Source organism: Suillus paluster, assembly GCF_016628075.1.
Source record: "Suillus paluster strain FC165 chromosome Unknown EDB91scaffold_69, whole genome shotgun sequence".
Classification (NCBI taxonomy): domain Eukaryota; kingdom Fungi; phylum Basidiomycota; class Agaricomycetes; order Boletales; family Suillaceae; genus Suillus; species Suillus paluster.
Genome location: NW_024537629.1, coordinates 126,167 through 150,037, shown reverse-complemented (window position 1 = coordinate 150,037; position 23,871 = coordinate 126,167). Strand labels below are relative to the sequence as shown.

Genomic DNA, 23,871 nt, shown 5'->3' with positions numbered 1-23,871 from the left:
CTGCTAGAAAACTACCTAACTGTTATGTCTTGCAGAAATTTATGAAGGTGCATAAGTCGCCTCCGGGGTTATCACCTGGGCCGAAGGGGGCACGGGGGGTTGCATAGAGAGCCAACCCAAATAGAACGCTAATCCAAGCCAGCCTTCACCCTGCCCGAGGGCCCCATCGGCCCCAAGTTATCAATATCTACCTGTAGCTGGCAGGTCATTTCCTCGGATGATGTGCTTGCAGGACATCGACGCATGCAACTCTCGTTAGCAATTGGCGATAGCTTCTTTTCTCAATTGGTCGATATCATTTATCTGCGTACGTTTCTCGTCAGAGGAGTGGGTTGACTGATTTGTGGCTGATTTACGTTGAACGATCCTTGTCGTCATGATGTCATCCGTTTGGACACTCCTGAATTCGTCTGACGTCACGCTGAATCGAGAGTATAAAGCAGGAAACTATCCTTAACTTGATACTTTATCTCTTCTACCACCGATAATTTACATTAACTGACAATCAAAATATCGGTACGTTCAATGTCCAAGATCGGGAATCCTCATATATACGAAGTGAATGACTCGGAGCAAAGGCAAGTTCGGAGCTGAGCGCATTCACATTGATCTCTGATAGATTCAGCAGACCGCCAAAACATACACACAAGAAGAAGCATGATGAGGGCCAGGAGGGCGCAGATCACTGGCAGGATATCGAATCCAAGTATGGTTCTAGTCTTCAGAACTGCTCCGCAACTGACAAATGATAAATAGAGACGAACGGGAAATAGGCGAAGCAATCACTGCTGTCTTCAAGCAATCACATATCGACGAATCTGCGAGCCCTCTCGCGGATCCTAAAGTCAATCCTCTTGGACCAGCCACTTTCCATGGGAACGAGCCATCAAAAGGAGCTAAGGTGGATGCAGAACTCAAAGCCGAGGACGAAGAGTTATTAAGGAGGAAGGGGAAGGCGTGACTGTGAAGACGTCACTTCAGAATATGTCTGTGAAAGCTTCAGAGACGACCATGTACATGTTCAGAGTTCATTTCAATAGCTTGTTGTACTTCAACTCTACATTATAATCAGGACCAGTGGAATTGCCGTCTGAGTAGGCACTTGAGAAAACAGGAGATTACTGCAGACGATGATTCAAATTACCTTCGCTCAAGCTAGCCAAGGGTCACACTCATGTACAATCCCTGTTTCATTCCTCTGTGTTCTCCTCTTCCTCTCCTTCGTCATCGACTTCAGCTTTTACAGACTTTTCCTTCCCAAGTTCTGCATTTCCTACTGCATCTCTCCAAGCAGTCAGCTCTTCTCCGAGTTTTATGCGAGCTTCTGCAATCGACACTCGCAACGATGCATAATATCTCTTCAGCTCCGAGTCGGTGTCTTCCTTCGATTCTTGGGGTAGAGATGTGATAGGAAACCTATGGGTAGTCTCCTGCGAGAGAGACTGAGGAGCCATTGTAGACGGCGGTGGGATAATTTTGTAGGTCACTGTGAGCTCCCTGGACTGGACATCCATCTGAACTGATCTGGAACTGATTAAACCTTTGGTTCGTAATGGGGTGCGTGACAAAGTCATCTTATCTTATCTCCGATAATTATAGCACTCCGACCCGAACTTATCGAAAATTCTTTGCCCACAACGTTTCATCTTTCTCCCAACTTGACCGTCGTCTCTCACCATGCTGTTCCCAATGCTTCTCCTTGTGCAATAGCAACGCAGGCTCTAGCTTACTTTTTCTAAAGAGCCTGCGTTATTTTAGAGACTAACATTACTTTTTTTTTTTCAACGAACATAGACATATAGATTCTAGAAGTCCTTCGCTATCGGAATCATCATTCTCTTTGGGATACATAGAGCGATATAGATCACACTGCGCACATTGACTCGGTGCATCAATACCCCCTGCTAGACCATCTATCAAGTTTTCGTTTCTGGGCGATATCATAATCGACATATTCCAAATTCATATACATATATCCCGTCCGCACGAGCAAATCATGACATACTTCCGCGCTCCAACTTCTTTCCTTCCGTCGCTCTCTATACTTTGCACGCATACCACTGCCTCTGTGAAAGATGCCTTGCAAGACTTGAAGGAACTTTACTTCCCTGCCCCAGCACCTCCGCAGAGGACGCTGTCAATAAATGGTGTACCTGCACTGAAGCAGGATATTTCTGACACGGTACACGTGCCTCGCCGAAAGCGGACGGGACGCTTGAAGCATAGCGATGGCGTCCCGGACTCCGGTTATGCCTCCGAAGAAGACGAGGCAGAACTGGAAGGAGATCTAGAAAGCGAAGCTGAAGACTTGGACGTCGACATCCTGCGCGCAGACGAGTTTGAGCGAGATTTTGCTATCAAATGGCTCACAGGTCTCATAAAGCGATCCGATGCGTGGATACACACACTCGAGAGCGCCACAGAACAAGAAGAGGACGTACGTCTGTCCGTTATAGAGGAGGCAGGCAGGCTTCTTGCACGTTTTGCCGGGGACGATGAGCAGCAAGAGGATGCTCTTACGCGAAAATTTACATTTCCTTTTGGTGCCGAAGGCAAGGCCATTACCATCGAACTGAATGATGCTCCACTCTCACCTACGGATCATACTTCCGTGGGTTTGCAAAGTTGGGCAAGCGCTATCATTTTTACCGAACGTATTTGTGCGGATCCCGCTCGATACATAAGCATCCCACAAGGAGCTGCTCCCTTGCGCGTTCTTGAGCTAGGAGCAGGCACGGGACTTCTCAGCATTGCTACCGCACAAATTTTCGACCGCATGGAAGTCGATGCCAAAATTGTGGCAACGGACTACCACTCTGCCGTCCTCCATAACTTGCTGCGGAATGTGCAGACCAATAACGTCTCCGTTCAAATCGAATCACTGGACTGGTCCAGACCGCCTCCACTCGAGCCGTACGATATTATCCTTGCTGCAGACGTGGTGTATCACCCCGAGCATGCGAAGTGGATCAAAATTTGCGTGGAGAAAGCGCTGAAGAAGGGAGGGGTGTTTTGGTTGATTATCGCAATGCGTTCGACGGGGAGGCACGAAGGCTTGTGGGAGACTGTGGATGATGTATTTGCAGATGGGCAATGTGGCTTTACGAGACATGAAGGGTGTGGTGGAGAGACGAAGCTAGCGGTGGTGCAAAAGGAGGATGTAGGGCGTCGTGGGGGAATTGGTCGCGCAGATGAGGTTGGGTACAGGTTATTCGAGATACGTTGGCTTCCTTGTCGTTACTGCTGTTAAGAATGACTTGTTACGAGGATGTCTCACAGTTTACCCCTCTGGTATTCTTGATGTTATCGCTATCGACGTCAACAGTCAGTTGAATGTTTTCAGCCTTTGCTATAGAAACGATCTCGAGTCGCACTTCCTCGAACCAATGGATAGATATCCGTGACTCCGTTCTGCCTAGGGGATATTGCATAGATCCAGTTCATGAGACCGTAATACTTATGCTTGTAATATAACCACAACCTAGATATATTGATACTAGTGGCAAGCGCCAATGAAAATGCGCGCAGTCTGTACAGTCGAGGGCGAGAAAGTTGTGCATCCAGGACATAGGGGTTGTATCTAGTAGCAAAATGGACTCTCCTGCAGTGTGCGCTTCAAGTTGTCCTGCACGGTAAGTAACTCTCCGTTGGACTCAAACACTTGAAATTTCAAACTAAGAAGCGTACTACTTATCATCCACAGTCAAGAATTGCAATCTTTCGTGCAGTGATTATGTGCTCATGTTGCAACGTTGAAGACTTATTGGCCCTCAGGCCTCAGGTTTCAGGCCTCGTCCTATGCTCCTTCCTCGTCCTTGTCGCCAAACGAAGGCAAGGAGTTTCTTACGTGAGGGATGGGTTGTCTAGTTGCGAGTGCACTGGCCTGCGGTTGCGGGCCGCGGCGCTGATGCGGCAATCGACTTGATATATCTTTCTCAAACAATTAACGTTGTCCCTCGCATTATCAAATAACATGCCGACAGTCAACTCAAACGTCAATCTCTCCCAGGTATAGGATATCATTGGTGGACTCCAAAACATCGTAAGTGCCCAGTTGTATAGGTACTCGCGTCCGCGTATAGCTTATAATATTCCTTCACTTCAGCTCGCACGTTCACCATTGGTGACCGTATGTCCACTCCGATACAATGGATGCCATTTTATTGACGACGAACAGATTCCGGATATTGAAACCCCGTACTCCCGACTTAGTTTCCCCAGTACGAACTACTCTGTCACCGAAGACCGGAGCATCAGCGCCATCATCACTGAACGCCAGCAGCAGTTGGATGCAGTTGTGGACGAGATTTCAGGCCTGGAAACAATCATGCGCAGTATCAAGAATCTTCACCGGCAACTCGTCGAAAAGAAGGACAAGATTACGCAGTCCATGAATTTGCACAAGAGACTTGTATCAACTCTCCGGTGCTTGCCGACTGAAGTCCTATTCCACATTTTCATTTACTGTCTCCCGGAAGTCAAGTACCCGTCTCCTGCACCAAACCTGGCCCCCATACTGTTCACTAGAATTTGCTGACGCCGGAGGGTAGTTGTGGGCATGCCTAGTTTGTGGTGCACGCTCAGCCTGGGGGAGGTGGAAGTCAACCGCGGAGACTGGCAGCGGCAAGCCTTCTGCTATAACTCATGGCTCAAGCGATCACGAGGATATCCGCTCTCGTTGGCACTCAAGTACGTCGCAAATGACACTACCGACCTACGAAGCCTTACAACAATCAAATCTCGTCTCTCTGTGTCCATTTCCCCCGAGAAACGGATCATCCTGGACTTTTGTTAGAAGACCTCCTAACACTTCAAGAGCTAACCATTATCACACTACATGGGCCAGCTATTGCACAATGCGTTTCGCGACTGCCGTTCACTCTGGGCAGTCTCAGGTTCATATGGCAGTTGTTCGACGCCGAGCTCTTATCTTCTTTTACTCCCGTATGGGCCCACCTGACGCATGTTAATATTATGGTAGATCAATCAAATACATTTCTCCACTTGCTCCAGCTAGCTCTGAGCCTCTCCTCATTGGCGATTTACATGCCGTACGGTTGCTACCAAACACCGGTTTTTGAGCCAATCACACACACCAAACTTCAGTTCTGGTACATCTCTCTCGCTAATGGCCAGGATGTGAGACACCAATTACCTGACCTGTTGAATGCTCTCTCATTCGCCAAATTATGCGTACTTGAAGTTTGGGGTATTCGAACATGGCCTCATGAGCAGTTCAAGACATTCTTGGCACGGTCAAATTGTCCCCTGAAGAGCCTGCTTTTCGGCGCTGAAGGGATGACGACAGATGAGCAGCGAGTAGAATATGTTGCCCTTATTCCTTCCCTCGACGTTGTAGTGTCACCATCCCAGCTAGCGTCTTGATACTTTACACAAGACTAATATATTTCGCAATATGATGATAACACGCATGAACACAGCTGCAGCATGACGTGGTGGACACAACCCACTGAGCCGGCGATATGTCTGCTTACATTCTTGAGAATAGATGATGTCGTCATATGTGCAGGAATACGCAATTTGGTGAGCCGTCCAACGCGCTTATGATGGACACATGTATCGTACGTCGTGCCGCACTGGTGCAGGCCTGAGTCAAGCCTCAGCTCTGTTGTCTTGGTATAGTTTGTTCTGCTGACAAGAAGGCTGAGCTGTGAAATCATGGAGGTTGTGCAGCCATTCCCGGAAGTCGGCTGGAGGCCAGAATGTATAATCATATCATATGTGACATATGATATATACAAAATGGCTGTGTTATGCGGGCCGTGCGATATACACTCACTGACCAGTTGCATCAACTCTCCACATCGTTCGCATCTGCTCTTCCCTAGCTGAAGATACACTCCGCATAGAGCACGGGAAGTGTTCGGGATGGCTGTTGCGAGCCATTCAACACCGTCAGATCCTCTGAGATGCACATAGGCAAAAGAATCACCAACATTGTAAGACCATTTGTAAATCGCGGCGTAAAGTCAATGTCCTTGCCATCCTTGTCTTGTGCTTTTGCGATCTCGATAGTTGAGAGAATTGACACGACAGACGCCCACAAGGAGTGGTCTGCGAAGAAACGACCTGGACAAATTCTCCTTTAGGTATTGTCAGTCACATATTTCAAACCAAGAAGACATCACGAACCTTCCAAAACCAAAAGCGAAATGACTGCACATGGGTTCATCTTTCAACTTTCCGTCTGTAGTCAAATGACGATCGGGATCAAAATGCGATGGATTAGGATATATGTCTTCATCGTGACCCATGGCCCTATGGGAGGAATTAGTCACTATGAGGGTGAGAAGATGATGGTTCCCCGATACCTACCATGCATTCAACACCACCACAGAACCTATTAATCTCTTTGAGACACTTGATCAGTAGCTTGCGACGCTGGTAGTATAATACCTTTTGGAATGAGGAATCCATTATAAACATCATCGCATGAGGTTGCATGTGGAATGCCTAACGACACGCGTCAGATTGACTTCAATACCTCTCCTGCGGCTTACAGAGAGGTGCAACAGGCGCCCATCTGAGAAGTTCACGACAGACCGCCTCAATATATGGCAGTGACTCCCTATCCTGGAAAGTCGGAATCCCGTCGCGTCCGCACACCGCGTCGATTGCTGCCCTAGCGAGAGCCTGAACTTCCGGGTAAAGAACCATTGCCAGTAGGAATGTGTGTAGGGTTGACGAGGTCTGCAATTTCTGTAAGGATTTATTCACAAGGAAAAAATGGTTTATATTACTGTCTCAGACCCACCTGAAGAGCAACGAGTTTACCACCATGAAAGATTAGGGCCAACATGACGTCTTACCAAGGTATGCAGTTGCAGCAACCGCCTTCATCAACTGTTCATGAGCACGAAATTGACTTCCGTTCCCCTGGTTCAGGAAGTCTGATACCATAGATTGACGAGCCGTACCCTTTGCCTGACAGAGAAACCATCAAAAAATTCTCGCAGACTTCAAGGTTCTCGGATGTGCTCACCAATTGTTTTTTCACATATTCAAAGGGTGTCTCCATCATATCCTGGACCAATCTACGACATTCTGGGGCCTGCTTCTTGTACTCCCCCCCTGGTACAAAGGACGGGAGCCGAGTTACTGACGAAAATGTTCAAAATGCAATCCCAGCAGTCTACAATACTCACGAAAAGGAAAGAACATTTGCATGGCTGCTCTTTCAGGAGATATAATTTGATTGCCAATCGAAATGACCTTCTGAACAGATGTTACGAAGGGATCATCCATTGGCTGGGTCTCATATCCATACGTGACTGCCAAGATGAGAGACGCCGCAAATCTGGTTCATATGGGAATCAGAGTGGACATGGGCAATTGCAGCTAGGAACTAACGTGTTCAGGTGTCGTTCTACTTCCTCGGGGGCATCGAAAAGATTGACAACGAGCTCATGAGCCTTGCGGAGATACAGATCCTGGTACGAATTCGATGCTTCGACACGTAGTACCTGATGAAAAAGTTTGCGGTGCATGCGGAATGTGTCACCGTATGGCAAGAGCCCAGTGTTAAATGAGAATCCAAAACTGTTCGAGTCTGTAGGTCAAGACGCGCCAATTGATTAATAGACGTGACCCAGACTTACTACTCGTTTGTAGCAATGACAGGACGATCAGAATATATCGCCGAGTGTTTATCTACAATGGTCCTAGCGACCTTCTCAGAGTTGACGATGATGAAGTGCTGACCAAAAAGGCGCGAGTACACAATATCACCTGAAATTCGAGACTGAGCTGCAGAGCATGACCAAGGTGGACGAACCAACCATATTGCTTTCCCCACTCAGCATAAGTTAGCCATGGACGAGCTACATCAATGTCGAGGATATTTCCTAGGAAAGGCAGCAAGCGCGGTCCAGGTGGGAGTGCCATACCATTTGCCTTCTTTCGCGTAGTACGCCATCCTTCTGCAATGATTGCGCAGCCAATGGCTGAGAAAATGATCATGTAGCTTTCGACCATGACGAATGTTCAACACAGGTCCTTGGCAGTAGGCATCATTTATGCTTAGGCGGGCCGCCGCGCCCCCACTTCGTCGCGAATTTTGCTAAAAGTTAAACGACCACGACCCTTCAATTTGAACGTAAATATTACATACATATGCGGTCCGGTCGGGCGCAGATCGATGTGGGCTCAGGCCCGGACGAGCACAAGTACTGTGATTCACGAAGAAGACGGCTTGTGCCCCGAGATCAGAAAGTAGGTTAAAGCTGGGTTAAAGTAGATGGGGGTTCTTCCCTTAAGCTTCATTGACTCTCAATTCTCTCACTTACTCTCCCAAAGCGAGCACGGCTTGCACTAAGTACATCAGATTAATATTAGCGGCACTTCCAACGTGGTTGGTCGTGACGGTGACCCACGGTCCTACGGACTGGCCACTCGACAACTTTCTACAACACCGAATCTCCAAGGCGCTGTACTAATATCTCGGTCGAGTCATCTGAATCGCTCAGGAAAATACACCCCAAGCTGCCATGGACGACATTGACATCGTGGATCATGATGCATGATGGCGAGGGTGATAAATAGAATACTGTTATTTACAGCTCTTTGCATAAAGGATGGCACCGGCGTGAAATTTTCGTTCAATTAGGAAATGTTAGACTTAGGTGCAATTTGGACAACGACTCCGGGTTCAAAATTCCTGGTTCAAACCGCACGTGATGACCGCACGTGATAGATTCAGATGGCGCGATAGATAATCGATAGTATGTAATAATGTAGCATATGTATGCGTGTCATATCCATCGCTGCACCCATGGATCTTGAAGCGCAAACGCAACACAATCGACGACACAAAATCATGGTTTTTATCATTACAATTGTGGTCGCTCAAGTCACACATCTATACCATCTTTTATTCTTATCCTGCACTGAAAGAATTCCTTACCACACATCCATCCTTACTGGCCAAGCATGGGTATATGAACTGATCAGTGGTCACCCAGACAGGATCAGACACAACTTCGGCATCAACCTTCAAATTTTTGATGAGTTGTTAGCGGTTCTTAACCAACACGGCTTCATCCAGTCCCAGAATGGGGTAACCATGTCAGAGCAACTCGGTATCTTTTTGTACACCTGTGTTACTGGACTCTCGTCTCGCCACATTGGAGAAAGATTCCAGCGCTCTCCTGACACAGTTACAAGGTAAGTATGCCTACATTTTGATATAACTAATAGTGTGCTGATTTTTGCAGATATTTTAAACGCATGCTCATGTTCTTTTCATCGGCTCCCTTCTACACCTCGAATGTCCGCTTCCTGGATCACAACACCCCACTTTCCGCGGCAATTCACACTGACCCACGATTCCGATTCTTCAATCACTGTATTGGTGCTGTTGACGGCACCCATATCCTGTTATGATCAGCGTTCACCAAATGGTAAAGGCCTAACACAACCACTAGGACTCGTCAAGGATAAGAGCAAGAGATGTTATTGAGAGTGAACATCTGAGTCTACACTGGGTAGGAACGAAGAGGTTAAGTCTAAGGAGTACTACTGACTACAACCTAAACTATATACTACTATTGGGGCGGAGATATCTGAGTATGAAAGGTAGTGATATATCTATATACGATCATAACATTGCGCCTAGGGTATAGGGCGTCTTATCAACCAATCAACTACAGGGAAAGGGAAAAGGGTTCATAGGGGTATCGGTGATTAAGCAGGGTCTTAGGGTACTGCTTCTATTCAGGGTAAGCGGAGATGAAGAAGGGTGAGAGAGTTCTGTGACAAGAAGTCTTGAGCGGTGATTAAGGATCTCGATAAGAGATAGGATCTGGAGATGTATCGGGTACAATCAGATCTAGGGGTTTCTCCAGGGTCTTCGGTAATGAGCATGCTTCTCTATGAGTAGCGCTTCTGTGATAGGGGTTCAGGGGTTTAGCTGTGACTGTGCAACAGGTTCTTATGTAAGGAGTTCGGTGAATGACAGAGGTAACTCTTAACATGTCATGTGTGGGAAGTGAAGGTCTGCGATGTGAAGGGATGATGACTCTTCGAGAGATGGCTTGTAAAGGACTCTCGGTTATGGTTCGATCATAGAGGCGTGTAGATGCTTATGATGTAACCCGTTGCCTAATCGTAGGACTTCTAAGGATGTGATGACTTCGGATGTCTAGGGTTACGGATATAGATGGATGACGTCGATGTAGTATAGATGTGATGTGAAGATAGTGATCATTAATCGGTTATCCATCTTATCTTATCATGGATCTTATCTAATCTAATCTTATCGGATAGGTGACTTAGGGTTTGATAATCGAAATTTAGATGCAGTTGGTAACATTCATGACATATCCGTGTTTTTGCGCCGCTTGAAGACCATGTTGTCCTGCGCAACCGGAAAGGCTTCTTGTCGCAGAACTGCCTGTTTATCTGTGACCTCGACTTTTTTTTCATTTACTCACTCACAGGGTGGGACAGCTCAGTTGCCGATGCTTCCCTTTGGAACGACGCGTGCTCTCATGATTTGCACATGCCCGAACACAAGTATCTTCTAGCTGACGCCGGCTTTGGTATGTGCAACGCGCTTCTTGTGCCTTATCGAGGTGTGCGCTACCACCTGAAGGAATGGCACCAAGCTAATCTCACGTGAGTTCATTTTTTCTTAGTCTGTCTGTCTATTAATTTTTTTCTAGGCTTAAAGACCCAAAAGAGTTGTTCAACTTGCGACACGCTGCACTGCGCAACATAATTGAATGGATATTCGGCGTTATGAAGCGGCAATGGCGCATTTTAATATGCGTGCCTGAATACTCCATGGATATCCAGTCCCGGATCCCAGCGGTGCTTTGCGTTATTCACAACTTCATGCAAAGAACCAATGGTGATATATTTGATCTTGCCCTCGAGTACGAGCATGATCTTGCAGAGGATGATGGTGTTGGATCTGGGCCTGGCGCACATTCAGAGGGACCGGCAGATGCTGCTGAGCGCAGACGAGCAGATGCTCGTAGGGACGGAATTGCACAAGCAATGTGGACTGATTATCTCGCAGAACGTGCACGAAGGGGACTTGTTATGACCCACGTTCACCAATAATGATGAAGGAGAGAACACAACCACTAGGACTCGGTCAGAGAGGATGATGATCAACGGAATGGTATTGAGCGTGAACGTCTAAGTCACTACTACAAATAGTAGGAAATGAAGAGGTTAAGTCTAAGGAGTACTTACGCTACCTAGCCTACTCTTATACATAACATTGAATAGGAGTCTGAAAGAAATCAGCCAATAAGAAAAGAGTTGTATGATACTGCGGATGAGTAAGTATGACATCATGATATATAAGCGAATGAGTAAGATGGCAACTAAACAGAAACCCAAGTTCCGACCGGTTCTTCTTTAGGAAGTGAGATTGTTCTAGCCCGTGGAGTTGGGGAGCCAATCGGAGAAGCAACAGGTGATCTATGACGAGGAGTCATGTGACCGGCTCAGGTACTGGAAGTAGCCGAAGGAAAACCGAGAAATGAAAAATGGTTCATATTAGGAATTTGTGACAGGACTCCCATTGCCATAGTTGTAGGTAATACATGAATTCTGTACCATGAAATGATCTTACTATGACACAATCATATATTCTTGCGAGTCAACTGATTGCTGTGGTGCACCACCGCAAAGCACTCACTTCTCTTCCAACCACTCAAGCCTCGTCACCTCATCCAACAAGTAGAAAATGATCGCCTGGTTCTCGTGTTCAGCTAGAAAGTTGGCAATGCCCAAGCGCTCTTTGCTCGTGAGGTTTGTATATTTATTGAGGAGGGAAATGGCGCTCCCAACATGTGTGGAAGGCTGTGGCTGCACTGGCGGCAGCGCTGGGGCTAACACAAGATTCTTCTGCATCTCACGCACTACTTCGACGAGGCTCTTCATCGTTTCAGTACCCTCCTGCTGTGCCAATAGCGTGGCAGATGGTGGCCGACTTCGCTTCTGGGAGCCTGCAACTGACGCAGGAGAAAGCACACTGTGTTTTTGCTTTCCGCGGCTTATGCTTGTCCATGCCGAGCCACCGGCAGAGGTAGACCCTTCAGTGGAAGGAGCGAGAAAGGTAGATGGAGGAATAGGTGGCTCAAGGTCCACTGAGGATGGTGGCGGGTACACTGAGGATGGTGGCGGGTACACTGAGGATGGTGACAGGTCCACTGAGGATGGTGGCGGCCCTGGAAGTGCATTATCTGTGGCTGGGGGGATGGAGGATAGTGTGTTGGCATTGGTGGCGGTGGTAGGTCGGAAGACGTGCGAGCCTTTCGACTTGCTTGGCGTCAACTGCTGCATGATCTCGAAGTGGTCGAAGCCCTTCGTCATGAAGGGCTTTGCGTGAGGATGTGACTGAAAACACTGTCAGTAGAGGGGCATGCATGCAGTCTATTGCAATGACTTACCTTTGTAAAGCGTGCCCAGACATCATCCTTTCTGTCTGTGATACCCACTCCGTGCTCATCACTCCAAGTAAAACCCGACATACACTTGATTTCAACGACACTTTGGTATGCTTTCTTTAACTATAAAAATATATGTCATTGATTTGCTGGCGGCTGAAAGTTCACTGGAAACATACCGCTGTCCATTTATTCTTGCAAACTCCACCACTCTTTTCTGCACCCCTTTGATGTGGGTGTTTTGTCTTTAGGTGCACAGATGCTTGATTGAAGGTGGCCAACTTGAAGCCTCCATCGCCTGATGAAGGAAGGGCCTCCAGAAGGAACTCGAGAAGGCTAGTTTCCTCCGCCTTTGACCACACTGCAGGAGCCTTCCTGATCATTCCACCAGATGCAGCAGCCGATGTTACATCTATAGTACCTCGAGAACATAAGGAGTGCAAAGATCCGCTGCTTGATTTATCAGACATTGTGGTGATAGAGTATCTTTTGTTTTATTAGATGATTATTAACGCAGTCAGGTCATCACGTGCGGTCATCACGTGCGGTTTGAACCAGGAATTTTGAACCCGGAGTCGTTGTCCAAATTGCACCTTAGTGAAATTTTGCTCATTGTACACTCACATCCCCTGTAATTCATTATCATCGTGCCGTTTATAACTATTCCTGCCTCCAAAAAACACAAGAGCCTGCCAGAGCATGACAGTGACCTTGATTCCAATGGGTCCAATGAGGACGATATTCGAATGAAAGAACTTTCGGAGGAAGAGGAACCTGACTCTGATGACGACAGCGAAGATGACGAGCTTGAGCAGTCCCAGCCCATGGAGATCCTTACACCACCTCCGACCATGTCCAAAAAGCGAAAGCGTGGAACTAAAATCTGTGACTAATGATCCCTACTACATGGACCTACGTCTCGTCAATAAATCCCAACTCTGATGGATCATACTGAGCCATGCGTGCGATGAACGCAGCACGGAGAGTCTCGTCGCGTTCCTTGGCAATGCGCTTGAGTTTCTTGTAGCTCACATCAGCACGTTCGAGCTCGCGGAAGATTGTCGTGAAATGGACAGATATGAATTGGTTTGTCGCGAGGAGGTGCATGAGCTCATCCAAAAAATAGTCAGGATTCTGCCTTACAAGGCGAAGCAGGCAATCGATATCTTCACGATCGAGAGCACGCAGACGACTACGCATTGCTGTGTTAGGCTGACGGTCCACGACATCGCCGGTTTCGTGCCAGAGCTTCAAAATCCGAAACCAAGTGCATCTGGAAAATCCGCAGCAATCTAGGATATCACGAAGGCTTAGAAGGTTCCGTTCATGGAGTCGGATTGCCGCAAGTTTCACATCACGACTGATCTTGCGAAATCCCATGTTGCGAAGATGACAATATAAGGGTAGTATGAGCGTACACGAGCAAAATTTCACCAAGTCTAACATTTCCTAATTGAACGAAAATTTCACGCCAGTGCCATCCTTTATGCAAATAGGTGTAAGTAAGGCACTTGATATCATGTTGTCTTCTCGTAATTTTTACTAAGACAAACCTCAGTACTTTCTCAGAGTATGTGCTAGCTGTTCCACAATTACTCAGTACTGACGCATGCCACGGTGCAGGTCGATACATCTACTGATTCTACCGGCGGACTAAACAGTAAGTACACAGGAGGGGTACAGGGTAGCGGTCTATGCTTATTGGGCAACCTTTATCTGACAATCTTATTTTTAAGAGGATTGTGGACTCGCAAGGAGGTCAATGATGACGCTCCGATCGACAAATAGTCACGTTTGCCAAACGTTGAACATGCACCGATAAAATCCCTATAACGGATGGGAGTCATGGGTCAACGTACAGCATAACTACAAACTCAGGCAAGATAAGTACGCTTCCTTCACAATCGCGGTTAACATTCGGGGCAAGAGGCTGCGGGCCTACGGCTGATACCGAGCACCCCATGGTGCTCCGTCACTTCCCGAGTCGCCGACCTATCGGAAAGTTTCGCGCTAGCCACCTCCGCTCTACAACGTCGAGCGGTGCCTCGCATCATTGATCGATTGTCTAGAGTCATCAAAGGCAGCAGTTTGATTGTGCGAACATCGTGTACAACAGTTATCGTCCAGCCTTGGTCCAGCCCGTCATGATGTGTGGTGCTAGTACTGGCACGTCGCACTTTCTTAGACTTGAAGTACCGCTGCGACCCATCTACCGATCAGATAAGTATTTTGTGTAACAAGGTTTACGGTTGTAGCTTAAGCCGGCGACAAGTTGAGGCCACGACAACATGGCACCCATCCCTAGGGATTTCCGATGGCCCGCGGGAGGGTCAGCTCATGCCAGCCAGCATTTGCAAATATTCTGCACATCGCCTCGTGAGGTTCGTGCACTAACACAATGGTTACCTTGGTTCGCTCAGGAATTGTGTTGCAGATTTGTTTTCTAATAGACTTGTAACTGCTTGAGTCTAGGGACGACTTGCAGCAATAGAGAGTTGGGCGTGTAGTCTCATACTCAACTCTTTGTTACTGCAGGTCTCTTTGGGATTCACCCTGAACGAGCGGTGTAAAAGGAATATGCAAATGTATTGCATTGCATATGTGCAGGTCAGTAGTCATCCAATCCACAAGGCCGTATTACTCATACCCGGGCCCATCAGGAAGACACATCGTGATTCCATGCACTACGTGGCACGAAATTAAACGAATAGTAGCAGTCATCGCCTCTCACCAACGGAGGGACCACATGGCACATGTGATGGTTCCTACAGTTATCGCCGTTGTGCCTTCGTGGCAGTCAGCGGAGGATATGTGGATGGGATCATATATGATGTGACTGTCTCCACGTCTGATAGACATGGGCTTTGTCCTGCCATCCCTCAACTCCTCGATTACCAGCTGTCATGGTAGCATCGGGCAGTCCCTCATACGTTAGTATTTACATATCTTACGCGAGAGAGGTTTCTTAAAGCAACATTGAAAACTAGAACGAGGAAACGTGTAGTGCCCCAGAGGATGCGCGAGTGGTACAGATGACCAGACTGGTATGGAAGGCATCCCGTCTGGACGTGGGGTGCACGTCACACTGAACTCATAAAATCAGACCAGCTTCGAGGGAGCCATCTCGTGTTACTCCGAGACTACCACCATGGTTCGTGTGTTCTCGCGTTGACGTTGAGGTCTGAGGTGCTGATGTGATGTGTTTCTTTGTTAGGTTGATTTTGCCATCGAGGATGTCCAAGATGGTGCTTCGCTGGTGAGGCAGAAGCCTCGTGTTCCTTTCTGCATCAAATTTTGACGGTTTTCGTAGGCAACATCCCATGACGAGCACGAGACGTCTACATCGGAGACTGGTACCTCACAGGCTCGAATGTTGGATGCAGATGAAAGGGCGTGGGACAGGCCCCCATTCATGGGAGATCATGGGTGCTTTAAGGCAATAGTACTGGCCATGTTGCCTTTCAGGATAGCATCATGGGGTAAATGAGTGACTCGTCGATTATATTCTCGTCTCCCCTATACAGACCATAGACGATAGATGTTCCTTATCCGTTGGCCTTCGGACGGTTGTGTATTGCGCACAACCGATCGGAGTAGACTTTTTATGTTATTTGCAGAGGAAATACTACGTGTACACTTGAGGATGGTTTCGCACAATGCAGAGTGCTATGCAGAGCTGAACATGCCGTGTGAACTTCAAAGATACAGCACGCTGAAGTGTGTGCGCCACTCGCAGGGGACCTCGAAGGTCGTTGAAAGTTGTGGCGTGATATTGTAGGCCTGAACAAAAACGATTTATGATTCAGTGAAACTCGAGCGCGAGGCACTAATCAAAAAATAGTTAGAGCAATACAAAGAATCCCCCGTTTGTGAATATCTGGTGTAGAGTTGCGGCGCAGACACGCGTGTTTTCAACATCAGTTGCGTTGGATGGCGCAAATAGTGTTCAATAGAAGTGGTGGTTTTGGCCCAGTGTGCGCGGCAGCGTACCATAGAGTTCAAGTCAACAGCGACGTTCGGCAAGACTCTGCACAAAGAATATGCGTCGACTCCTTGTGGTATTCCTGGGAGAATGATGGTGATTGCACGAACACTGAGAGGAAGGTCCATACCTCGGTGTTTCTGTACGCGGTCCATGAAGTCTTGCAGTGATAAATACAAGAACGGAACACAATCAATCCTTGACCATAAGTGTGTACAGTCATCTGACCAGAGGCCTTCGGTGACTTGCTAGCTCAACAGGGATTGAAGCACTTTTGGCATTACAAGCGGAGCTGAAGAGACTCAAGTAAAGCGCTCACGCGAATTGCCTCCCCAGAACCAACCGCTTCGTTCTTACATTTTGTAGCAACACATTGTAAAATACTCACCGATTTATGAAGCAACGTACGAGGATCGTGACTAACCAAATCTCTGCTTTGCCAGCTGTTGAAACATGTCCATTGTAGCCTTGTCCTTCTCTCGCAAGGCTGCAGCGCGATCGCGTACAGCAGCAGTTTTGTCTTCTTTCCCTGAGGCACGCTTCTCCTCGAATCGTTTCCGTGCTGCATCTCGTCGAGCGATGCTATTACGATGTCAAAGTCAATAAAAGTAAACAATGAGAACCCAAAACTTACTGGTCCCTGAAACTGTCCCCACCACCAAGGAGGGTTGACTCATCTGCTTCAAAGCCGTCGTCACCTTTCTCCCTAAACGCACGGTCATCCTCTCTCCGGGCGCGCTTCTTCTCCATCATACCCTCCTTACCGACCTCTTTCGGCCCCACCATGTCCTCAATGCGTTCTTTCGCTTCTGCGCGATCTCGTTTACGCTTCATGTTATGTTCCGTTGCTTGATACTCCGATGCAGCTTCTCGGGCAAGGACCCGATCCGACGCTGAAGGGAGGGTTGGGCCCAGTACGCGACTTCTGCTTTCCCCAGTATTGGATGAGCTAGTAGCACGCCGGTAGGTCGCAAAATCAACTTCTTCTCGAACAGCTTTCAGAGTTCTTGCATCTACACCTTCGCCTTTGGATGCGAAGGACCATTTGTATGCTGTTTGATTGGCTGCTGAGGATATGTGGGAGTTGGCATCAGAGTATAGCGACTCTGAACGTCGGTCAGGATTGGTCGCTGTGAGATACAGAAGAAAGCTCACTTGGTAGTTTTGCTCTGTTCCATGCCTTGGATCGCGCACTCAGCTCACAGTCGGGTAGTTCATGCACAATCTTACCTTTACAAACTTGCGGAAGTAACTGCCATTGCTCTTGAGCAACCTTGCACCAAAAACATCTTGATAGCGAGACTCACCTCCTAGCTTTCTCACTCGAGAGCTCATCAAAGTACTACCAGATCGACACCTTAGCATTTTGTCTTTGGTCATCAAATCCTAGCGTAGAACAGACCTTATGTTTCTCCTCCTTTAGCCATATTCTAAATTCTGTGTTTTTCAAAAAGTAGTCGGACTCTGATATGGGAGAGACGCCTTGTGGAAGGTCGTTGTCACTTTCTGGGGTGGGCGAGCGGTCTCTTCTCTCTCTGGAATGCGACTGGTTATGACGCGGACGGCGCTCGTGATCTCTATGAGAAGGCATGCCTGGGTCGTTGTCTGTTCTCGTTGGAAGTTGCACTCAGCGTGGTGTCGTGAGTTGGTCGTGAGTCAGTGACTAAGTTTAAATTGTACTGCGGTTGAAAGCTTAACATTATCGCACAGTACTAACAAACCCTTCAATCGAAGAACTTCCTCCTAAATTCCATGCAACAACAGCAGATTTCATTATCACGGAATAGACAATTTTGGAGAGATCTAGAGCTGGTACTACAACAGCAGCCCAGTTGCTGGGCTAAATTGGATGGAGGGGTTGACTTCAGACTTCAGGTGACCACCCCGCTCAATGTTCATTGTTCATCGGTTCACTTGAATGTGTAGACGACTCGGACTACTTATCTTCATTCTATCAAGTTGGTCTGCCTCGGGAAGACTAGTATGCTGGTGTAAAGTTGTCTCAATTTCATACCATTTTGCTCCTCCGCTTCCCCTCTTTTCCAAATACACAAGGACTTGCGCCCGTGCTGCTTTCTCTCGCGTTACTCCCGCAATCGTCAATGGCTGTGCACGTTCATTACCACTTATAACAGCTGTTGCCCTGGCCCTCGGGTATGCGACCTACAGTGAGAACCTAGTAAGGACCGCACGGGGGTCTCACCAAACATTTTATTTTGAAAGTATTCGATCCGTGATGCACTCAATATTGTCATGGAGGAAGAACTCCTACGTGATGAGTTTTCATCCTTGGTGAAGAGGTAGCTCGACACAACGGTGCATACAAGGTTATTCGATCCTCATGCTCGTCGTGTTTTTGACTTAAGTTCGTCACGTCTAGATTACCAAAGGCCTTCTGGACAAATTCGGTGAGAAGCGCATTGTTGACACTCCCATCACTGAGATGGGTTTCGCCGCTGGAAAGACTGACTTTATGTCTGGTGGAAACGTGCCTCGTCAAGGCCTTAGCAGTGCAGCCACTAGTGTTACTGCTTGGTATGGCTCAGTCCTTGGTCTGAAGGTTGTCAGCCCTTGGAGTGCCGAGGATTGCAAGGGTCTGCTCAAGGTTATATTGCCCTCGGCCTGATGTCATCATGTCTAAGGATTTCAGTACAGGCAGCCATCCGGGGTCTCAACCCAGTGATATTTCTCGAGAATGAGATGATGTACGGTGTCACCTTCCCGATGTCTTCAGAAGCCATGTCAGACAACTTTGTCCTTCCTACCAGCAAGGCCAAGGTCGAGCGCGAAGGAACCGATTTCACGATTGTCGCACACAGTAAAATGGTCACTCACAGTATAGAGGCTTCCGACTTCTTGGTAAGGAGGGTGTCAACGCCGAAGTCATCAACCTTCGTAGCATCCGTCTCTCGATATCGATACCATCAAGGCGCCGGTCAAGAGGACGAACCGCCGGTAACGCAGTCATCTAGCCTAGTGGATGATTACGCATCTCCTCTAATCAGTCTCCTAATCGTCGAGGGCGGTGAGGGCAGACTGATGTGAATGCTTCCACTGAAGCTGTGTTGCCTCCTGAAGATCCGTCTATCTGCAGGATGAACTTGACTATCTAGATAGTGCAGCTCTCAGATGTCGCGGTTAGACGCGTTTATCAATGAATACATCAGCTTGATTAGAAGCAAGCCAATAATTGGCTTACAGACAAATCACTATACTTATGATGGCAGGTGCGTGATGATGGCAGCAGGTGTGGGATATTGACAGCTGAGGTAGCGGGAGATGCAGAAGGTGGTGGGAGGTGCGGAAGGTGCGAACGGGAAGTGCAGGAAGGTGAACGGGAGGTTCGGGAGGGTGACTGGATGTGCAGAAGGGTAGCAGAAAGGTGCGAGAGGCTGCTGGCAGGCGACGCGTGAGAATGATACAAGGTGCAGGAGGACAGTGGACTGGTAGCGCAAGCGCCCATTAGAATTCCGTATATAGTAGAGGACTCAGGAGTGCTTTTGTTTTGAATGATCGACGGTCACACTGTGTGTAAATTTGCGGAATCGGAATGTCTAAGTTGGTGATGCTATTCCAAATCGAGATCTAGATTGAAGGTTTTGCCTCTCGCGTCTTTGTGCTTCACGATCACCAAAGCAGACATTCCGCCTCCGAAAAAATATTCACGCCCACAGTCCTTGGCTGGGTGATCTCCCGGGCCGATTATCAAAACAAAGCCCTCCTCGGGGACTTGTCGCTCAGACTGGGCTTTGTTTTTGACATGATCGATGATCGACGATAATTGCTTTAATATGGCCTACTGACTCTCCTAAGTATTGTTCCCGACAACTCTAACCTACTCCCTCAGCCACTGGCTTCATCTTATTCACAAGGTGACCACAACCTTGCGCTTCACCCATCCAGAAAGTCATTGGCTTATCTCTCTCGTCTGAGACTGGCTCAGCTGTTCGGTCGATAATAATCGACCGTAATTATGGACATACCTTTGGTCAAGGCTGAATTCTTAGGTTTATTTCTCGAGACCTTGTTTTACGGTGCGTTACCCACTGGTAGAATAGCTACGAGGTCGATTTTCACTACCACAAACAGGCGTGTTCTTTGCTTTGTACTGGTTCACGCTGTTCATCCTATTCAAGAAAACTGTCATTCAACGGCGAGTCCTTATCCCAGCGGGAACCTTGCTGCTCTGCATCGCAACGGGCGTGAGTGTAATCAGCCCTCTTGGGGGAATAGCTTAACACGATCACTTTCAGCGTCTAATCGTCGATTTTGTTCGAGGGTTAGAGGCATTCGTATTCCATGCGGATACGATTGGTGCAAATGCCTATTATTCCAACCTTGCTTCGCCGCTGAATATCGCATCGATGTCACTTTACGTCATACAAACCATTCTTGCTGATGGTGTACTTGTGAGTTTCTCCACTTGACACGGTCGCTCTCTTCTGAGTAGGGCATTAGATTTGGCGATGTTGTATGCTCTACAGCAGAAGCCTCTTCATTGCCATTCCTGGTTGTATCGTGCTGTTAGCCATTGGGGGTGAGATCTCTGGAGGTATTATCTGATTATCGTCTTAGCCCACGATTTGCAGCCATTGCGTACTATGTTGTCTGGGACATTTCTCGGGTTGGTCCGCAGGTCAACTTTTCCACCGCTATTGCTTCTGCGTGCATCACCACAATCTATGTATTGAGCATGTCTGTCAGTGTCACTTGTACCAGTACGTCTATTGCACCTGACCTACAGGATTCTGACGACTAGAGTATTGCAGCTTTGATTGCCTGGCGCATCTATCGTACTCGCCGTTTCATGCCGGATGGCCTTGGTCCTTTTTTACCCGTTTTCATCGTCATCATTGAGAGCGGTGCTTTATATACCACGAGTGTCGTTGCAATCCTTGTAACATACTTGATCCCATCCAATGGCGAATACGTCGTGCTGGCCTTTATCCCTCCTACTGTGGTGAGTTGAATTAGCTTGCACAAAAACCCCTCATAAGATTTTTCTTCAGGGGATCACATTCTGCCTCATCATCCTGCAAGTGCATTTCCACGTAGGAAGCAGCTCCACCACCGAACAATCTGCTGAAACAAGCAACATTATCACCAACCTCTTTAGAGGGCGAGGTGTCCTGGACGTGGGCTCCAGCCTTGAACCAATGACTGTGCAGATCACGGAGGAGACGCAGATCGGTCAGCCTGACTCCATGGGAAGAAAGAATGACCAACGGGTCTCGGGGGATATCTTTCAATTGTGAATGGATCATCTTCGGGTTTCCCGTAGATGCAATAGCTTTCTTTGAATGGCAACTGGAATGGATGGCAGTCAGTTCGTTGTAGTCGGGTCCCACTAATAAACTTGAAAGTGCGGAACGAATCCCTCGTCTTGTGGAAGAGGATTTACAGGCGAGTTCAAGTTGTTATACTGGTCACCGTGGTGCCAGGTTTATCATGGTAATGTCACAATGTATTTGTAGATCTCGTAGCTTGTTCCAAAATGCGATAAACGACTTCAGCGAGCCAGTCGTATGTGTGTAATGTAAATATCGGGAGACGTAGCCTGGTACAATGATGTTCGATAGTGAGCCTATTATCTGTCTCGTCCTCGGAAAACAAGATCGGCGAGCTATCTCGCTGCCGCCAGACGGAAAAGCTGCATAGAATTGAACGTAACCTATTTACAATTGAAAGATACCTTCCGAGACTGGTTCACCATTCTTTCCGCCCGTCATGTCAGACTGAATGATCTCTGTCTCCTTCGTTACAGCATGCAAAGTCATTGGTCCAATGCTGAAGCGAACGTCCTGAACGCCTCGCCCTCGATAATGTCTCCTGGGTCAACATGCTGTTCTGTGGGGGGACTGCCACCTACGTGGAAATGCACTTGCAGAACGATGAGGCAGAATGTGATCCCCTGAAGAAAAGTCTTACGACAGTTTATGTCCACGCCAATGTGACTCACCACGATAGGAGTGATAATGTCCAGCATAATGGATTCGCCACCACTGGATCGGCGGGCGAATGTTATAAGGAGTGCAAGGACACTCGTAGCATATAAAACGCCGCTCTCAATGACGACGATGAAAATGGGTAAAAGAGCGCCAAGGCCTCCTGGCATGAAATGGCGGGTACGATGGATACGCCAGGCAATTAAAACTGCATCGTTCTGGTCATCAGTGACCTGCAGATCAGGTGCGACAGACATACTGGTACAGATAACGCTGATAAGCATGGTTAATATATAGAAAGTGGTGATACACCCAGAACCAGCGGTGGAAAAGTTGGTCTGTGGAGACGTCCGAGAGATGGACCAAACAGCATAGCATGCAGTAGCTACAAAATGTCATGGGATAAGACGTTGGTCGAATACTACCTTTCGAAATACTCACCTACACTGGCTGACAGCACGATACAACCAGGAATAGCAACTAAGACGCTTCTGCTGTTGACCATATAACATCGCCAAACCTAATGCCCTCAGCTCAGACGGGAGAGCGAACATGTGAAGTAGAGAAACTCACAAGTAGACTATCCGCGAGAATGGTTTGCGTCACGTAAAGTGTCTTCGATGCGACATCCAATGGCGAAGCAAGGTTGAAGTAGTAGGCATCAATCGTATCCACCTGGAATACGAATGCCTCTAACCCTCGAACAAAATTGATGATTAGATGCTAAAAGTGAACGTGTTTGAGCTTATTCCCAAGAGGTTTAATTACACTCACGGCTGTTGCAATGCAGAGCAGCAAGGTTGCCACTGGGATAAGAAGTTGCCGTTGAATGCCAGTTTTCTTGAGTAGGATAAGCAGCGCTAACCAGTACAAAGTGAAGAACACGCCTATTTGAGATAGTGAAATTCGACACCATAGCCTGTTCCAGTAGTCGGTAACGCACCGTAAAACAAAGTCTCGAGAAACAAACGTAAGAAGGCAGCTTTGACCAAAGGGATGCCCATGATTGTGGTAGTGCCACTGGACCAACTGGGCCACTTTCGAACAGGAGAGTCACACCAATGAAGTTTCTGGGTTGGTCCTTGAAGCGCAGGCAGTCATCTTGTAGTAAATAAGATGTAAACTATATATGTGTCCGAGTCGCAGTGCGAAGCTAGCTGTGTTAGGCCTGCATGGCGCATTCATGATGGGCGTCCGTGCTGCAATCCATCCAGAGACTCCTATTAGTACATATCGTAAGGTTAGTATAGTAAGGCTGGATGAAATTACTTACTTAAGTTACTGCTGTCCAATTGTTCCCAAGGTGGTCTGGTTTAGCCCTTCTTCGTCGGTAACCGTTTGATGGAGTTAGTTATATATATGGACGACTTGAAAATGTGCCCAGCATGCTCTCCAGTAGCTGATCTGTAGTAGATATATGTAGTTAAGTGCCTCGTAGCTGGCGCTAGGAGCCTGGGGCGCTGATCGGCTCTGATTATTCAAGTACGTGACGATGGTAAAAGGATAAATAGTATGCCAAGTA

The 23,871-nt window shown here is 47.7% G+C and overlaps 10 protein-coding genes across 10 annotated transcripts; 6 read left to right on the top strand and 4 right to left on the bottom strand.

The window, feature by feature from the left end:
• Window positions 1-562: 562 nt before the first annotated feature.
• Window positions 563-961, top strand: EDB91DRAFT_1252554 (uncharacterized protein; the record flags this gene model as incomplete). Its single annotated transcript, XM_041323523.1, has 3 exons — window positions 563-582; window positions 629-706; window positions 757-961. 3 exons carry the CDS (start codon window positions 563-565, stop codon window positions 959-961), a joined length of 303 nt encoding a protein of 100 aa, XP_041173146.1.
• Window positions 962-1,190: 229 nt separating this feature from the next.
• EDB91DRAFT_1252553 (uncharacterized protein) lies at window positions 1,191-1,514 on the bottom strand (the record flags this gene model as incomplete). The annotated part of the gene is made up of 1 exon (XM_041323522.1): window positions 1,191-1,514. The coding sequence occupies one exon, from the start codon at window positions 1,512-1,514 to the stop codon at window positions 1,191-1,193; it is 324 nt and encodes a 107-aa protein (XP_041173145.1).
• A 225-nt stretch (window positions 1,515-1,739) lies between these two features.
• Window positions 1,740-3,255, top strand: EDB91DRAFT_749791 (S-adenosyl-L-methionine-dependent methyltransferase). The gene has a single exon (XM_041328274.1). It carries the CDS (start codon window positions 1,997-1,999, stop codon window positions 3,248-3,250), a length of 1,254 nt encoding a protein of 417 aa, XP_041173144.1. The 5' UTR covers window positions 1,740-1,996; the 3' UTR covers window positions 3,251-3,255.
• Window positions 3,256-3,947: 692 nt separating this feature from the next.
• On the top strand, window positions 3,948-4,619 carry EDB91DRAFT_749777 (uncharacterized protein). Its single transcript, XM_041328272.1, has 3 exons — window positions 3,948-4,042; window positions 4,106-4,129; window positions 4,178-4,619. Exon 3 carries the CDS (start codon window positions 4,328-4,330, stop codon window positions 4,535-4,537), a length of 210 nt encoding a protein of 69 aa, XP_041173143.1. The 5' UTR covers window positions 3,948-4,042; window positions 4,106-4,129; window positions 4,178-4,327; the 3' UTR covers window positions 4,538-4,619.
• An 840-nt stretch (window positions 4,620-5,459) lies between these two features.
• On the bottom strand, window positions 5,460-7,995 carry EDB91DRAFT_1349578 (cytochrome P450; the record flags this gene model as incomplete). The annotated part of the gene is made up of 13 exons (XM_041326025.1): window positions 5,460-5,893; window positions 5,958-6,104; window positions 6,154-6,279; window positions 6,337-6,361; window positions 6,418-6,474; window positions 6,522-6,711; window positions 6,762-6,775; window positions 6,831-6,945; window positions 7,004-7,119; window positions 7,167-7,318; window positions 7,372-7,560; window positions 7,620-7,749; window positions 7,800-7,995. The coding sequence occupies 13 exons, from the start codon at window positions 7,993-7,995 to the stop codon at window positions 5,797-5,799; spliced, it is 1,554 nt and encodes a 517-aa protein (XP_041173142.1). The 3' UTR covers window positions 5,460-5,796.
• Window positions 7,996-16,823: 8,828 nt separating this feature from the next.
• EDB91DRAFT_1059331 (uncharacterized protein) lies at window positions 16,824-17,995 on the bottom strand (the record flags this gene model as incomplete). Its single annotated transcript, XM_041314235.1, has 6 exons — window positions 16,824-16,986; window positions 17,039-17,510; window positions 17,560-17,584; window positions 17,635-17,656; window positions 17,712-17,746; window positions 17,807-17,995. 6 exons carry the CDS (start codon window positions 17,993-17,995, stop codon window positions 16,824-16,826), a joined length of 906 nt encoding a protein of 301 aa, XP_041173141.1.
• A 116-nt stretch (window positions 17,996-18,111) lies between these two features.
• Window positions 18,112-18,735, top strand: EDB91DRAFT_749637 (uncharacterized protein). Its single transcript, XM_041328270.1, has one exon. It carries the CDS (start codon window positions 18,323-18,325, stop codon window positions 18,698-18,700), a length of 378 nt encoding a protein of 125 aa, XP_041173140.1. The 5' UTR covers window positions 18,112-18,322; the 3' UTR covers window positions 18,701-18,735.
• On the top strand, window positions 18,487-19,513 carry EDB91DRAFT_749640 (uncharacterized protein). Its single transcript, XM_041328271.1, has 3 exons — window positions 18,487-18,731; window positions 18,785-19,009; window positions 19,060-19,513. Exons 2-3 carry the CDS (start codon window positions 18,848-18,850, stop codon window positions 19,447-19,449), a joined length of 552 nt encoding a protein of 183 aa, XP_041173139.1. The 5' UTR covers window positions 18,487-18,731; window positions 18,785-18,847; the 3' UTR covers window positions 19,450-19,513.
• Window positions 19,514-20,377: 864 nt separating this feature from the next.
• EDB91DRAFT_1059294 (uncharacterized protein) lies at window positions 20,378-21,659 on the top strand (the record flags this gene model as incomplete). Its single annotated transcript, XM_041314232.1, has 7 exons — window positions 20,378-20,438; window positions 20,494-20,606; window positions 20,658-20,813; window positions 20,863-20,941; window positions 20,994-21,122; window positions 21,174-21,364; window positions 21,414-21,659. 7 exons carry the CDS (start codon window positions 20,378-20,380, stop codon window positions 21,657-21,659), a joined length of 975 nt encoding a protein of 324 aa, XP_041173138.1.
• Window positions 21,660-21,922: 263 nt separating this feature from the next.
• On the bottom strand, window positions 21,923-23,561 carry EDB91DRAFT_749501 (uncharacterized protein). The gene is made up of 7 exons (XM_041328269.1): window positions 23,293-23,561; window positions 23,124-23,236; window positions 22,923-23,072; window positions 22,791-22,869; window positions 22,609-22,734; window positions 22,364-22,557; window positions 21,923-22,315 (listed from the first exon to the last, which is right to left on the bottom strand). Exons 1-7 carry the CDS (start codon window positions 23,351-23,353, stop codon window positions 22,178-22,180), a joined length of 861 nt encoding a protein of 286 aa, XP_041173137.1. The 5' UTR covers window positions 23,354-23,561; the 3' UTR covers window positions 21,923-22,177.
• Between the last annotated feature and the right edge of the window lie 310 nt (window positions 23,562-23,871).

Bases quoted from the DNA above. Each gene is read 5' to 3' on its own strand.
- EDB91DRAFT_749791 (XM_041328274.1), top strand. From the start codon at position 1,997: ATGACATACTTCCGCGCTCCAACTTCTTTCCTTCCGTCGCTCTCTATA.
- EDB91DRAFT_749640 (XM_041328271.1), top strand. From the start codon at position 18,848: ATGGGTTTCGCCGCTGGAAAGACTGACTTTATGTCTGGTGGAAACGTG. The intron at 19,010-19,059 runs GTTATATTGCCC...ATTTCAGTACAG, and splicing joins ATTGCAAGGGTCTGCTCAAG to GCAGCCATCCGGGGTCTCAA.
- EDB91DRAFT_749777 (XM_041328272.1), top strand. From the start codon at position 4,328: ATGCGCAGTATCAAGAATCTTCACCGGCAACTCGTCGAAAAGAAGGAC.
- EDB91DRAFT_749637 (XM_041328270.1), top strand. From the start codon at position 18,323: ATGTGTAGACGACTCGGACTACTTATCTTCATTCTATCAAGTTGGTCT.
- EDB91DRAFT_749501 (XM_041328269.1), bottom strand. From the start codon at position 23,353: ATGGGCATCCCTTTGGTCAAAGCTGCCTTCTTACGTTTGTTTCTCGAG. The intron at 22,870-22,922 runs GTGAGTTTCTCT...TGAGGGCATTAG, and splicing joins TTCTCGCGGATAGTCTACTT to GTTTGGCGATGTTATATGGT. The intron at 22,558-22,608 runs GTATGTCTGTCG...AGAACGATGCAG, and splicing joins TATCAGCGTTATCTGTACCA to TTTTAATTGCCTGGCGTATC.